The following is a 15,082-nucleotide window of genomic DNA, read 5'->3' on the forward strand; positions in this document are numbered from 1 at the left end:
TTGAAAAAACCTAGGTAGAAGATTTGGGACAACTCCACCTCCTCTTCTTTTCCATTTCTGACTCAATTCCTGTATAAATATAATTTATTGCAAAACACTGTTAAGCACTTTAAACTCTATGAATTAATTTTTAAGCTTCACAGCTCTCAGTGTAAAAATCATTTTCCATTTAAAGATAGAGCCTTATTTCTTCTCATCTTGAGTTGGCTTGAAGGATATACTAGTGTGATAAGTGAAAATTTTCACCAGGTTTCACCACGAAAAAAAATGCCCATAGACTCCAAAGGGTGAAAAAAATTGTTGAATGTCAAAAACAATTTGTTGGCCATTGACTTCAATGCATTTGGGGAATTTTTTACCATTTCGCAAATTTCCGGCAAAGCGAAAAGGGTCAGATTCACCCATCACTACTGATGAATAAGTTATGAGAGTTTATTCTATGCTCCACTTATATATTTAAACATATCTCCCAAATAATACACACCTTTTCTTCTATGGAAAAACTTCCTGACTTAGTCCTAATAAGAATGTAAGTAAACTTGCAAATTCTAAATGATGCATACAGATGACACATACTACATGGAACTAATTGGCCCTGTTCACATTAAGCTTGAGTGAAAGAACCATAATTGCCAAAAACTACAATAAAACAAAGTCTGTGTGTGTGACTTATTTTAATTTACTGGAGAAAATGTCACTTTTGAGGGCTAATACTTCAATGTTAGTATTGATTTTATGTATTGTGATTGTTATGTGATTGGCCATTTTTATAGGCAACGCCAGAGTGGGATGGAAAACCAAACAATAGTGTATATTTTGATTCTCAGTGGACTGTCTGATCTTCCAAGTCTTCAGCTCCCTTTGTTCCTGGTGTTTCTCATGATCTACTTTATTACTCTGAGTGTGAACTTTCTAATCATTCTTGTGATATTTACTGATTCCCATCTTCACACTCCCATGTACTTCTTCCTTGGAACCCTGGCATGTCTGGATATGGGCTACTCCTCAGCGATTGTCCCACGAATGCTCTTTGATTTACTCACAGGTAGAAGACTCATTTCAGTGCAAGCTTGTATAACTCAATTTTACTTTTTTATTTTTTTCATTGCATCAGAGGTTATTGTTCTGGCAGTGATGTCATTTGACAGATATATTGCTATTTGCCGCCCTCTACACTATACACAGATAATGAACTGGAAAGTTTGTGTTCAGCTTGTATCAATTACATTGGCTTTTGGTGCAGCATATTCCCTGGTACACACTCTTTTTTTAAGCAAACTGACCTTTTGCAGCTCAAATACTTTGCAAAGTTTTTTCTGTGACCTGCCCCAGTTGCTTCAGATCTCCTGTAGTGACACATCCATCAATATATTGCTAATATTTGTCTCTTGGATATTGTATGGAGTTGTCATTTTAGGGGTCACTTTTTATCCATATATCACTATAATCAGAACTGTTCTGAAAATCCCATCAAAAAACATGAGATCCAAAGCTTTCTCCACCTGCTCCTCTCATCTTACTGTGGTCTTTATATTTTACAGTACTGCTATTTTCAATTACTTTTATCCAAATACAAATTATAATTTCATAGAGGAAAAAGTGGCTTCTGTATTTTATTCTACATTAACCCCCTTTTTAAATCCTCTGATCTACAGTCTGAGGAATCAAGAATTCATAACTTCACTAAGAAAATCTCTACACAGACAGTTGTGGGGCAGAGTTGACAACATTTTGTAATGTCAATGTATAATATATGACTTCATGCAACACTTCTTTAAAACATAGAAAATATACATTACATTCTTCATGTGCAGCAGATTGTCCATCCATACATCTACATGCATTACCAGTTGTCATGCGAATTTAATACAGTATATACTAAATATATATACAGTATAGTATAGTTTCCAGTTATAGGTGTGTTTCACCTTTAAGATAACTATAATTATGTAATAGACTGACTAATTCTCAACAACTTTTCAATTGAACTTAAATTTTTCTTATTTTATAGTTCTTGAATTATTTTTCTTCTTTTTAAATGTTTTCAAGTGGAGGTCACTGACCCCATCTAAAAAAAGCAAATGTTCTGTAAGCCTAATGTATTCGCTATGTTTAAATTATTTTTTTTTCACCAAATCGATTTTTTATTGCTCTAAAATTCGTTAATTCAAATTATGCTAAGTAAAACTTTTATGTGCGCTATTTGTGTAAAAATTTTTTAAAGCTTGAATGTAAAATTTGGTTCATTTAGAAGTCAGTGGAAGATTTCTATGGAAATTTGAATGCAAGATTTTAAATTTTCAATAATTTTTCTTAAAATTTTTTTTTTTCTTCAAAAAATTTGACCCATTAAAAATTATAATTAGAAAAAAATTTGAGCTATTCAAATATCTTTCCCCATTTTTTCTGTCCATTTTTTTCTGTTCAAAATGTTGAAATATAAGCAAGCATTGAAGTTCTTAGCGTATACTTGAAAAACCTCTAACATTACACAAGCTGGAATTTTATACCAGGGAGCAGTTATCTTGTTCCAGAGAGATGCTACCTGGTTACCTTCCCATTCTTCTGCTGTTGGGCTGCTGGGGGGAAAGCGAGGAGGATGATATCATTCCAACTTGCAGCACAGAAGTAAAGAGTGACTGAAGTTAATCAAAGCACAAGTCTCAAGACTGGGGGCAACTGGGAAACCTACAATATATCTAGCCCCATGTCAGATTTTAAAATTAAATATAAACAAATGTGTCTGCTCTTTTCAACTGCAAATCTTCTCATCCCTCTACTGATTTTCAGTGATTACTATCTCCAAACACCCATGTACTTCTTCCTTGTTACACTGGCATGTATAGATATGAGTTATTCTTCAGCCACTGCCCCAAGAATGCTCATTGATTTACTCACAGATATTAGGCTTATTTCTCTTCAAGCTTGTACTGTATAACTCAGTTCTATGTTTTTCTGTTTTTTGGCTTATCAGAGTTTTTTTTGCTGGCAGTGATGTCCTATGACAGATATATTGCTATTTGCTACCCTCTTCACTACATGCAGTTAATGAACTGCAAAGTTTGTTCTAAGTTTGTTTCAGACATGTTAGTTTTCAGTGCAGTAAATTCCATGATGCACACTAATTTTTTAAATGAAACTGACATTTTGCAGCTCAAATTTTTTATAAAATTTATTTTGTGATTTGCCCCAGTTGCTTCCGGTTTCCTGTCGTGACACATTCATCAATGTATTGCTTATATTTCTCCTTGGAGTATTGTATGGTATTATCATTTTAGGGGTCACAATTTACCCATATATCACTATAATCAGTACTGTACCGAAAATCTCATCAAAATAGATGAGATCCGATTCTTTCTCCACCTGCTCCTCTCATCTATCTGTGGTGTTTTTATTATACACTACTACTTTTCTTAACTACTTTGGTTCAAATGCAAAGGAGGATCAACACATGGAGAACAAAATGGCATCTGTGTTTTATGCAATGTTAGCCGCCTTTTTAAATCCTGTGATCTACAGTCTGAGGAACCAGGAACTCAAAATAGCCTTAAGAATAACATTATAGGGAATGTAAATTCTACATTGTAGACTCACAAAGCAATAGTTTTTGGCTGATGCTGTGGTCAGTGACCCCCAATTGAAAGCTGGTTAAGAGTCAGAAGAGGACAGCATAAATGTCTAACACTATAACATGTAAATAACCAATTTAACCAACGTAAAGGTGAACCACTACTTTAAAATATGTGCTGTTGAAATTGTGTCATTTCTGGCAAATGTTTTTTTCATTTAGGCACAAGTTGTGTCTATTGACACAGCTCACAATGTGAACCCTTGCACTTTATCATTGTGGTTGGCTATAGTTCCAGGGTTCCCCCTGCATGACACTTGATTACCCACAATACACCATTTTTTTACCAACACTGGTTACTACAATCATATTTGTCTGACCGTACTCGCTTTACACTGGAACAAACTCACAGCTCAAAAACCTTTTAAATAGTGTTGAGTTTTTTATTTTTTTTCACCAGGCATGGATTTGCAGCAATATTCTGCATTTTGCTATCTGCGAATTTCTTCAGAAAACCGCGGCAAAACTTTGCTTCTAAAAGATTTGTCGCAGAGTCAAAAGTCACAAAAAAGTCACTGCAAAAAAAAAGCTTATTGACTTTAATGCATTTGGACAAAAAGTCACCATGACAAAAAAGTCGTTAAGACATAAAAGTCAGTACAAGAAAAAACACCCATTAACTTTAAAGCATTTGGAGTGAGACAAAAAGTAGAGCGCGTAAAAGATTGTTACATGTTAAAACAAAATTGTATTTACTTTTTCAGCAGTTTTCTGAATTTTTTGAAGAAGCCAGATAGGACAGATTTGCTCATCACTATTTTTACAGTAAACAGTGTGGTCTAAAAAGACAGAAACATAATGACTCCCCTTTAAGAAACTAGGGGAACACAGCACTCCTAGCCAATTAAAGAACTTTCAGGAACTGTTCTGCTTAAATGTCCTTTAGGCTCAGCAATTATAAAAGATGATGTACATGGGTGTGCCAACTAGCCTATGAGTAAGTACCCCATCAGGCAAGAAACACGTTAGACTTTTTGCTTTTTGTCCTAATAAAGGTTTTGGTAGTTTTAAATTTGGACACTTTTTGATTTTTTGGGAAAGCCCAAAATATATTGTTTCTTGTCCACAGAAACCTTCTGATTATTTTATTACGAGTGTTGAACAATTGTGCCCAGAAGCAACCTGGGAGTTTTGACAAGTATATATGAACTTTGGGAGAAATATCATTTTGTGCAAGTTGACCCTACTCCAGACGGGAAAGAGGCAGATCTTGGCATACTTGTACTCTAGAGACCAAGCACTGCATGATCAGTGAAAGGCTGAGGGTTTCAGATTTAGTGAAATCTTTGTAGATTCTTAGGTGCGTGGAAGAGAACACCACCTGATGTTGCTGGATATATGATTGGGAAATAATCAGTCTATGGGAAAAATAACCAACTTTTTTTTGTTAATCTGGAGATCTGATAATGATTCAAAGTTTGAGACCAATTGCAGTCATACTATCAATGCTGTACTGGGGTTAGCTAAGTAAATAAGCATGTTATCGAGTTACTCAATCCTTTGACCATAAGGGAAGCCCATATTTGGAAGGTCAGCAGCTAAGAGCATCATCAGGGATAGGGGGCGTCTCTGACAAGTCTCAAGCTGGAGGACCACCTTCAATGAGATCACAGCATTAACCAGAACCTTAGCTTGGGGACGTTTATATAGTTGTTTAATCCAGGTACAGTACATAAATAGTCCATACCTTGGTAGAGCCTCCCAGAGATATTGCCAATGGATTGTGTCAAATGCTTTAGCTGCAACTAACAAGACCACAGTTCAATCCCTGAATTATCATGGGTTAGAGAGAGGTTAGAGTATAGCTTACATAGGTTGATGTCTGTGGCTTTGGAAAACATTCACTCAGTTTGGTCTAGGTGAATGAGGTCACAAATAACGTTTAGTCTTATGGCTATAATTTTAGAAAATAATTTGACTTCACAGTTTAGTGGTGAAATTTGGCAGTAACAGGTTCTGGTTCTTTCGCTTGCATAAAGGTGGCCATATACAGAGACATCTGCTCGGTTGGCGCTGCTGCCAAATGAGTGTATCTCTCCCTGATACGGGCTGATCCAATTGTTGGGACTAGGGCTCAACGATCAGATCATAATGAAAGATAGATGGGTAGTTAAAGGAAGGTATCTCGGGACCGCATCAACAAACAGATGCAGACCGCAATTCGTCGGGACATCTGGTCGACTCTCAGCCAAATATCGATTGGGGAAGCCCGTCGGAGGGCCCAATAAGCTGCTGACTCTGTCTCCTTAATGATAAGAGATATGTATGCCCTATGACATGAGTTAGGTAAAGTGTTGGTTTTGCTGATCCCTTTAAAGAGGTAGCACAGTTTTGGGGAAAGAATTTCCATGTATAGTTTATGCCAATCTACACACCAGGGTCAGGTGGAGTATTTGAGATACAGTAGCATGTATTATTTCATCAATAAAGATAGGTCTATCAATCTAGACTGCCTGTTTGGGGGGAGATAAAGGGAAAGTCAATGACAGCAATATATTCATTAAGGCTTGTAGTAGAGTCAATGCATAGGATTTTGGAAATATTTACAGAACATATCCACAAGTACAGTAGATCCTGATCACTTAAAGGTTCCCATCATCAAGTATCCTAGAGACTGTGGTTGTAGACTGATAGTTAGGGATGTAGCGAACTGTTCGCCGGCGAACAAGTTCGCGCGAACTTCGACTGTTCGCGTCCACCGCAAGTTCGCGAACGTCGCGCGACGTTCGCCAATAGGCGTTCGCGTCAAAATTGTTCGACCATTCGACCATTCGATCGCTAAAATCGAACGATTTTCGTTCGATTCGAACGAAAATCGTTCGATTCGAACGATTAAAATCCTTCGATCGTTCGAATCGAACGATTTTCGGATGTTCGGAGTTCGCGAACAGTTCGCGAACTGTTCGCATTTTTTGCCGGTGTTCGCGAACGGTGTTCGCAAACGGCGTTCGCGAACACATACTCGGCGGTTCGCTACATCCCTACTGATAGTAATTTACCATTTTTACTGTAAAATGTTATACCAAGAGGCAGACCTGTACAAGGTATGTTGGCAATATTTTTTGTAAGCAGTAAATTCAGTTGGGTTTCCACCCATGCCATATTTTACTTATTTGCCTCTAAGCAGTTTGCTATTAACTTTGTCTGTCAGTTGTGAAGTTCTGTATGAGCCTTTATCTTACTGTAGTTCTAGTGGCCTCAGTTGAGAAGATATACAGAAGGTGCCTCTTACAAAAGCTGTCCCTCTGCCTTGGTATATCTGTCAGAGGTAGAGTTTAATGGAGGCCAGTTCACTTACATTCTTTGGCTCATGCCCTTTGTATATGTGAGGGGGGATAGCAATTGGCTGGTAATAGGGATTGTGGTGAAAGTAATATTTTGCCTACCTTATGAAAACACACCAATTTGCAGTGCAATCAGCAGTAGAGAGTGACTAAGGTTTATCAGAGCACAAGTAACATGACTGAGGGCACCTGGGAAGTGGACAGCAGGGCTTGTCCCATGCCAAATATCAAAATTAAATTAAAAATTCTGTTTACTCTTTTATAAAAATGGATTTTCAGTGGAGCAGCACTATTATTTAATGCATCTTGAAACAAACATGTTTTCTCTTTAACCCTTCCACCATCTTACATGCCATAGTCCTCCTGAAAGAATCCTGTGTGTTTGATGCTGGGGGTTGCTGTTGATCTACATATGACATACAGATCTTTTCTACATCTACACAGAAATGTAACTCTTAGGGGCAGATTTACTAAAGGACGAAGTGACTAATGCTGGCGACGGTTTGCCAGCGTTACCTCTTTTAAGGACTTCATCGATTTACTAATGGGCGCAGGCGTCACTTCACTAGTGAAGGAGATAGATGCCAGCGGTTATTCACACTCTAACGCCAGGCAACTTTTCGCTCTGGTCAATGGACGTTGCTCAACAAATTCACTAAAATGTGGATTTTACTGAACGTTACCTCTTTCACGAGACTTGCCTTCGCCAGCTCAGACCAGGCGAGTTGCAATGAAGTTCATAGAACTTCCAAAAAACGCTGCCGTCTTTTCCTTTTTTCGGGGTGATACACTGCAAAAGTGTTTAAAATATTTTTTTGTGGAACCAGTTTCCCCCATACATTTTATAACATATCGGAACATTATTTTACAGTGGGCTTTTGTAAAATTTGTTCCACTTCTCTCCTCCTGCATTTTGTAGGCAAGTGGAGAGAAGTAGCTGAAACATCTGTAAATATGACAATGAACTATGTCTGAAAAAAGTATTCATCCAAGTCATGCTACAGTATAGGGTTAATTTACTATAGCGTCAGGAAGACTAAGTGTGCCCCCTTAGTGCTCATGTGTTTCTGTCTGGGGTATGACTGTGCTCTTCATCTCAAATTAGCTTAAATCTCATGAGAACTATTGGAACTTTATTGATACAGGCAACAGCAGGTTCATGAACCTAGAAACTAGCTCTAGCTATGACCTTACTCTTTTCTGAAACAAGTATGCTCGGCCACACAACCAACAATCTACAAATTACTGGAATGTGTGTGCTGAACTCCCTTTATGGTAGACACACTTCATACAGTGCAATACAAAATAATAAAGGAGCCACACACTCTCTATCTATCATGCAGTTGGTGATCACAAAAAACTCAGTTTTTTGTGATCACCATCTGTGCATCAGTAATGCCCTTGGTCCAATAAAGGCCGTTTTATCTTAAACAGTGGGTGCTGGACTAATTCTTTCACCATCTGTGCATCAACATTTTGGCTATAACCCATTTCTTAGTGAAGCAGAAGAAAACCCTGCAATCACCGGTGTTCTTTAATGCCCATTTGGGCCACAGAAACTTCTGCCCACAGGGAACCCACTACACTTTGAGAAAGAAGATAGCTCATAGTACAAGTTGATCAAGGACTGGTCTGATTGCCATCTTGGAGTCAGGAAGGATTTTCCCCCTCTGAGGCAAATTGGAGAGGCTTCAAATTGGGTTTTATTGCCTTCCTCTGGATCAACTGGCAGTTAGGCAGTCAACCTAACTAACTATCTAATTATGTAAAATAACACATCCAGTTAAAGTACAGACTAGGGTGAGAGGAAACATTATAAAGGACAAGCTGAAGGTCAGGACAGGAGGCACAATGTGTGTAGCCAATAGCCACAGCTAGGGATGGGCGAATTTGAGCCGTTTCGTTTCGCCAAAAATTTCGCAGACACCCATTAAAGTCTATGGGCGTCAAAAAAAATTTGTCACATGGCGAAACTGTTTTGACGCGCGTCTTTTTTTGACGCACACCGCCATACAAGTCTATGGGCGTCCTTTTTTTGCCGAAACGAGGCGAAAAAATTCGCCCAACCCTAGCCACAGCCAAAGAAGTAACAAAGTCAGCTCGGACAAGAAAACAACGTAGAATACAGGGGTTAAACACAAGAAAAATATGCCAGACCAAATCAAGGACAAAAAAATGATGCAGAATTGTGAATTCAAACGACTACAAATAACATGTAAGCTGTTTTATTGTTTTCTTGAAAACAGATCTTTCTATCACTCCAGTTATAGAAACCCTGGGGTTCCTCATATTACTCTACCACTAGAATGTCTATGAACAATTTTTGAATTTTTTTTTCTGGACATTTCCCACCCAAGAAAATTCACGTGACAAATGAATCCAAAAAACTTTGACAAACGTTACTTGACATTTCTCACATGCTAAGACATGGAAATTCTTTCCCCAAAACTGTGCTACCTCTTTAAAGGGATCAGCAAAACCAACACTTTACCTAACTCATGTCATAGGGCATACATATCTCTTATCATTAAGGAGACAGAAGAAGAATCTACAAGAATATTTGCACTTTAATAATAAGTGCAACTAACTCATTGTCTTTGGACTCCCTAGATGATCCCTTGAGGCTAAACAAATGTATTATAATTAATCACCAAAGCAAAAAGATTGCTTAAATAGCAATGTTTATCCTTTGGTGGTTAATTATAGTACAGATTCCTGTTTTAGCAAGCTGTATTCTTTGGTGGTTAATTATAATACAGATTGCTTAAATACCAGCCGATTCTGTCAAACTCTCAGTATCAAAAATTGATCTTCAGGCTGCACAGAGCTTTTTTGGACAAACAGAAATGGGAAACAAAAGTGAAGTGCCAGGGTTCCTTTTATTTGACATGTCAGAACTTACAGATTCTCAGTTTTCTCTTTTGTTGCTGATTTTTCTGATCTACCTCATGACGTTGACTGGAAACCTTCTCATTATTCTCCTGATCAACACTGATGCTAATCTCCAAACTCCTATGTATTTCTTCCTTGAAAATCTCTCCATATTAGATATTTGCATGTCATCTATTCCTGCACCTCATTTATTCTACAGCTACTTAACACAAACGTTCTCAATAACCTACTCTAATTGTCGTGTTCAGATCTTTTTCTTGATGTTATTTGCAACCACTGAGGTCTGTCTCTTGGCTATGATGTCCTATGATAGATATGTGGCCATATGTTACCCTCTCCACTATATCAATATTGTAGATAAAAAGATCTGTGCTATCTTGACATCATGTGCCTGGATTATTGGGCTGGGCTATGCCTTAGTACATACACTGTGCACTCTCAGATTAAATTTTTGCTATGTAGCCATCATCAAAGGATTCTTCTGTGAGCTATATCAACTGATCCAAACATCTTGCTCTGACTCTTTTATTAACATCTTAATAATTTATGTCATGGCATCAGTTGTTGGTGTCATTGCCTTTTTTACAATCTCTACTTCATATTTCCGTGTCTTCAGGGTCATCCTACATAATAAGTTTAATAAGGGAAGGACTAAAGGTTTCTCTACCTGCACCTCTCATCTTACTGTCATAATTATCTTCTATACCACTTTCATTTTTAATTATTTTCAACCAAAAACTAACAGATCTGCAGCAGCTGGATTATTGTCATTAACTTACTCCATGTTTACACCTTGTTTGAATCCCATAATCTACAGTTTGAGGAACACTGAACTGAAAAACGCTTTGAGAAGAACTTTGACTAATAGAAGATTTGTTTTTCTCAAATAGGAATGCATATTTAATTCAAAAACAAATTGAGATAGGAATGGTAATGTTGAACTTTAATAATTATTATTCTCATGAACTAAAAGTCATCTTTTATTCATATATTTATATATATACAATCTTCAGAATGGACCCGCACTCCAAATAGTTCAATCAAAGTGAATTTTATTGAATCATCACTCACGTGTCCAACGTTTCGGCCCACATTGGGGCCTTTATCAAGGATCCTATTGTAAAAAATCAGATGGCAAAGCGGTTAAAATAGGGTTAAAACACAGGTAACTGGAGCTCTGTATTTCTCAGTGTCTGCAGCAGAATGAGGAGGGGACATGTTTCACCCTCTGCTCTTGTTTCACTTCCTTATCTTTAACTGCCATGCTCTTATTAGCAATGGACCAATGGCACTCCAGTAAACAAAGTAATGCGCTTTTCTTTCAAAGTCTGCTATAGGACAGTTCTGTGCCTTTTTTTTCAAGTCTGGTACAGAGCAGTCCCTTGTTTTTTACATTAGACAGCTACTGGTGATGTAGCTGTACAGGAGATGATGTCACTGGAATAGGATACAATGCAAATTACAAAGGTTTCTAATTAAAAAACAATAGAGAATTTTGATTGAGTTTTTATTGCAGATTTATTTCATTTGGTGTAAGTAATATACACAAGAATTATAATTTTTGACTTTACATCCCCCTTTAAAATGTAGTGTTTGAGGACTAAGGTATTGCAGCTGACTAATAACTGATGCTGTGTAATTGAGTGTCACATCTGTTTCTTGGTGGTATAAGTTATCAATACTGCAGCAGTGTGTGCTAGGTAAATGCATGACAAAAATACCTTTCTTACTTTTTTATACTACTGCCTATGTTTCTCTGTTCTTTATACTTTTTTTAAATCTATTTCTCTTGGCAATAGCAAAATTATCCCCATGAGAAATAATTATTTATATCTATATAAGTTGGGTATCTCAACACCTCCTCAACTTACATGCATTAATGCTCAAACCAAAGGGGTTATTTACTAAACCTCGAGAATTTTTCTGGTCTGGGTTTTTGGAGCTAAAACCTCAATTTTTTTTGTGGAAAAACCTCCAAATTTTTCAAGATTTATTATACCCCGATGCTGTTCCCGGCATCTCAAACTTGTTGAGGTCATGTGTAAGTCAATGGCAGATGTCACTATCCCAATTTGAAGATAATGTGGTCTGGGGTGGGTTTAGTCTGATAACCCAAAAAATTCTGGGGTTTTGGACGATAACCCAAAAAAATGAGCGATTTGGGTTTTATCAAGTCCTTCCGCAATCCAATTTTACCATATTATTTTAATGATAAATAAGGTAAAATTGTGGATAGAAGTTTGGTCGATCTTTGTTTACTAAAAAAATAAGATAAATTTGGATATTAGTAAAAAATAAAACCATTATTTGTTAATGGGAAAAAGCAGCACCACTATCATTACTCCCCTTACAGTTTACAATGTAAATCATGTTTTTTTAGTACTTCACTCAATCGTCCTTGTGCTTTTATATGGTCATGGAACTCTTCAGTAACTTCCTCATATTTTTCAATAAGGGGTACTTTACTCACTGTATTTTATAACTTTATCTGTGTTGTTAATTATAAGGATTAAAAATATCATCTTGAGATAGACTGAAAAGAAAAATGCATTTACAAATTCTTTTTGGGAAAAGATTGTTCAAGCTATACAGTATGTTACTATTTAACTTTTCATGGCCTGTTAAATCATAGCAGAACACTTTTTTCTCAAACACTAGTGTATTTATGAAAAAAATTAAATTGGATAAACTTGATTGCTACATTATTCCATTCATTTTTAAAAAAATTTACTTTTTAAAATAACTCGAGTAATGAAATAGCTTGAATGCTGACATATGATTCCCATTGGCCTCAACACAAGTTGCCAGATTGCAGCTGACATATTTTTTCCTTTCAAATTTTCAAGATTTTTTTTTATTATAATTAAAAATCGTGTGCCATTATTTTAAATCAAGGCATATATGCAAAAACGCTCATTAAAATGAAATGTTTACTTGATTGCTACGGACATTTTCCAATAACTACAACATTTGTAGTTAATTTTTAATATTTAGGCTTAACAGTGCATTTCTTTTGGAGTTATGATATTTTTCTGCTGGGAAATAGGGATGGGCGAATTCACCTTGTTTCAGCGCGGAAATGACGCCCATAGACTTGAATAGATTTTTTGACGTGCAGTGAATTTTTTTTGGGCGTCTGCGAAATTTCAGGCGTCGGCAAATTTTTGGAGAAGTGAAACGGGTCAAATTCGCCCATCCCTACTGGGAAATCCTTGCATAGTCTTATCGATATATATGTAAGTGATTGATTACCCAGAATCCCATTATACACAATACTCGAAATGACATGCCATTCACAGTAATGTCATATTTAAGGTAATTCACATATGTTATTTTGGATCTGTATCCCATTGGTCAACTCCATTTTAGGAAATCATAAAAGGCTAGATTTAGGATTAAGTAGCAATCATGCATAGCAGAGTCAGAAGCAAATATTTATGCGCACACTCTGGTTTGAGGTACGCCACAACTTTGGGGGTGGAGAAAATATTCACAAAATAGTTTTGAAATTTGTGAATTTAAATTCCTGTCGAAGTTAATTTTGTGAAAAACTTCATACAGTGTCCGCATTCATGCAAACACACATCTCATTTGTGAACCATTTGTGAACATTTGTGTGCAAGGCGAACTGGCAAAAAACGTAAAGATGGGACCAGCAGCACAAAATTTTAGCCTTCAGGAAAAAACATGGGAAATACAAATATTTTAAAAAAAATATATAAGTTGCACAAACTTTATAAATTACCCACATGGGGTCAGATCCATAACAATACTACCAATACTACCGGTACTATTATTAATAAAAATAATAATGTCAGAAGCCAGGAACAAACGTGTAAAAAGTTGGGTTTTGGAGGAATGATTGATGGCCTAGCTTTAATTGATGTTAGAATAGCTTACTAGAATAAAATGTTAGAATGTAAGCATTTTCTTCTTCAGACTTATGGCTTCAGCCTTCAAGCAACCTGGGCAAGTGTTTCTATAGTATAGTGCCATCCATCTTCTGTGGTACTGAGGGCAGTATTTTTTTCTGGCCTATGTGGTAGAGGGACAATAATGGGAGTCAGTGTTGACAACATCCTGCTTTTAAGCCAATTGTATTGCTTCATTAAACATTTTACAAAGGGACTAGGTTTGTAAAATGTATAATGAAACAATAGAATTCTTAATGAATCAGATGAAAATTAAGTGTAGGACTGGCCAGATATGGGATGACTTTGACGTAGTTGGCCAGCTTAAATATATTGCAATATATGGACAAACAATCCCTGTTTTGTTTAAAGGGTAAGGCATTTTTTAGTAGCAGTATGCACAAAATGTCTCTGTCTTAAATATATTGATAATGGGTTGAGTGCAGAGGAATCTTGTATTTGACTATATGTATTTTGTGGTCACAGACTCATTGCACCCCCGCCTTATGGTTTTAAAAAATAGTGGTGAGCACAACTTTCCTTTGTTTGATATATATATATATATCTTTACCTATTACTTCAAAACTTGTATTGAGAATTTTTCCAGAAAAATAATTTTTCTTAGTAGTGATCTTATAAATGTCATTCAACACAGTATTAGCCATGTTTTGTTTATTTTTGTTTGCCTTTTCTTTTTTACTTTTTATTACGAATTAAAAAAAATCTAACCTTTTCATTTTTAAGTCATCATTGTCATTGTCAGTTAGTATTTTTTCCTAAGTTAAATGATGTGAAACAATTTAACTCAACAATTTTTTATAAGGTACATTTATTTTAACTGCTTAGTAATAAATTAAAGTTACCTAAAGTACAAGTACACTTTCTTTGTTCTCCTACTCTGTCTTATAACCACCACCATGTTTGCAGTTGAACATTTTGCATGCTAGTAATGTGTGTTGTCATTACACTAGCACTAGGGATGGGCGATTTTTTTCGCCTTGTCTCACCGCAGAAATGACGCCCATAGACTTGTATGGCGTAGTGTGACAAAAAAAAACGTGCATCAAAAAAAAATTTTTCCGCAAAACGGCTCAAATTCGACCATCCCTACCTTGAAGAGGTTAACAGCCTGCTTGATGTCCAAGTTTTTTTTTGAAGGGTTTTGCCTGAAAACTCGAAACGAGAACTCGATTTGATTGAATTGAGTTTTCTCTTGCAAAAAACTCAATTTTAGTTTTCGGTGGTGGTTCCAGGTTGTGGGACTTGAACTTGGACATTCAGGCTTTTGCCAAGTTTCTTCTTAAATAATTCAACATTTGTGTTTTGAATACATTCAAGTTCATTCAAGGTAAAAAAAACCTCTAACA

The 15,082-nt window shown here is 36.3% G+C and overlaps 1 protein-coding gene across 1 annotated transcript; it reads left to right on the forward strand.

Annotated features, from left to right (window-relative positions):
* Positions 1 to 9,758: 9,758 nt before the first annotated feature.
* Positions 9,759 to 10,694, forward strand: LOC108701951 (olfactory receptor 1496). Its single transcript, XM_018236962.2, has one exon. The coding sequence runs from the start codon at positions 9,759 to 9,761 to the stop codon at positions 10,692 to 10,694; it is 936 nt and encodes a 311-aa protein (XP_018092451.1).
* Positions 10,695 to 15,082: the final 4,388 nt, after the last annotated feature.

The sequence above is a fragment of the Xenopus laevis genome, chromosome 9_10L (genome assembly GCF_017654675.1).
Source record: "Xenopus laevis strain J_2021 chromosome 9_10L, Xenopus_laevis_v10.1, whole genome shotgun sequence".
Lineage (NCBI taxonomy): Eukaryota > Metazoa > Chordata > Amphibia > Anura > Pipidae > Xenopus > Xenopus laevis.

What these genes read in the sequence shown, in the direction of transcription:
- LOC108701951 (XM_018236962.2), top strand. Translation starts at nt 9,759, where the DNA reads ATGGGAAACAAAAGTGAAGTGCCAGGGTTCCTTTTATTTGACATGTCA.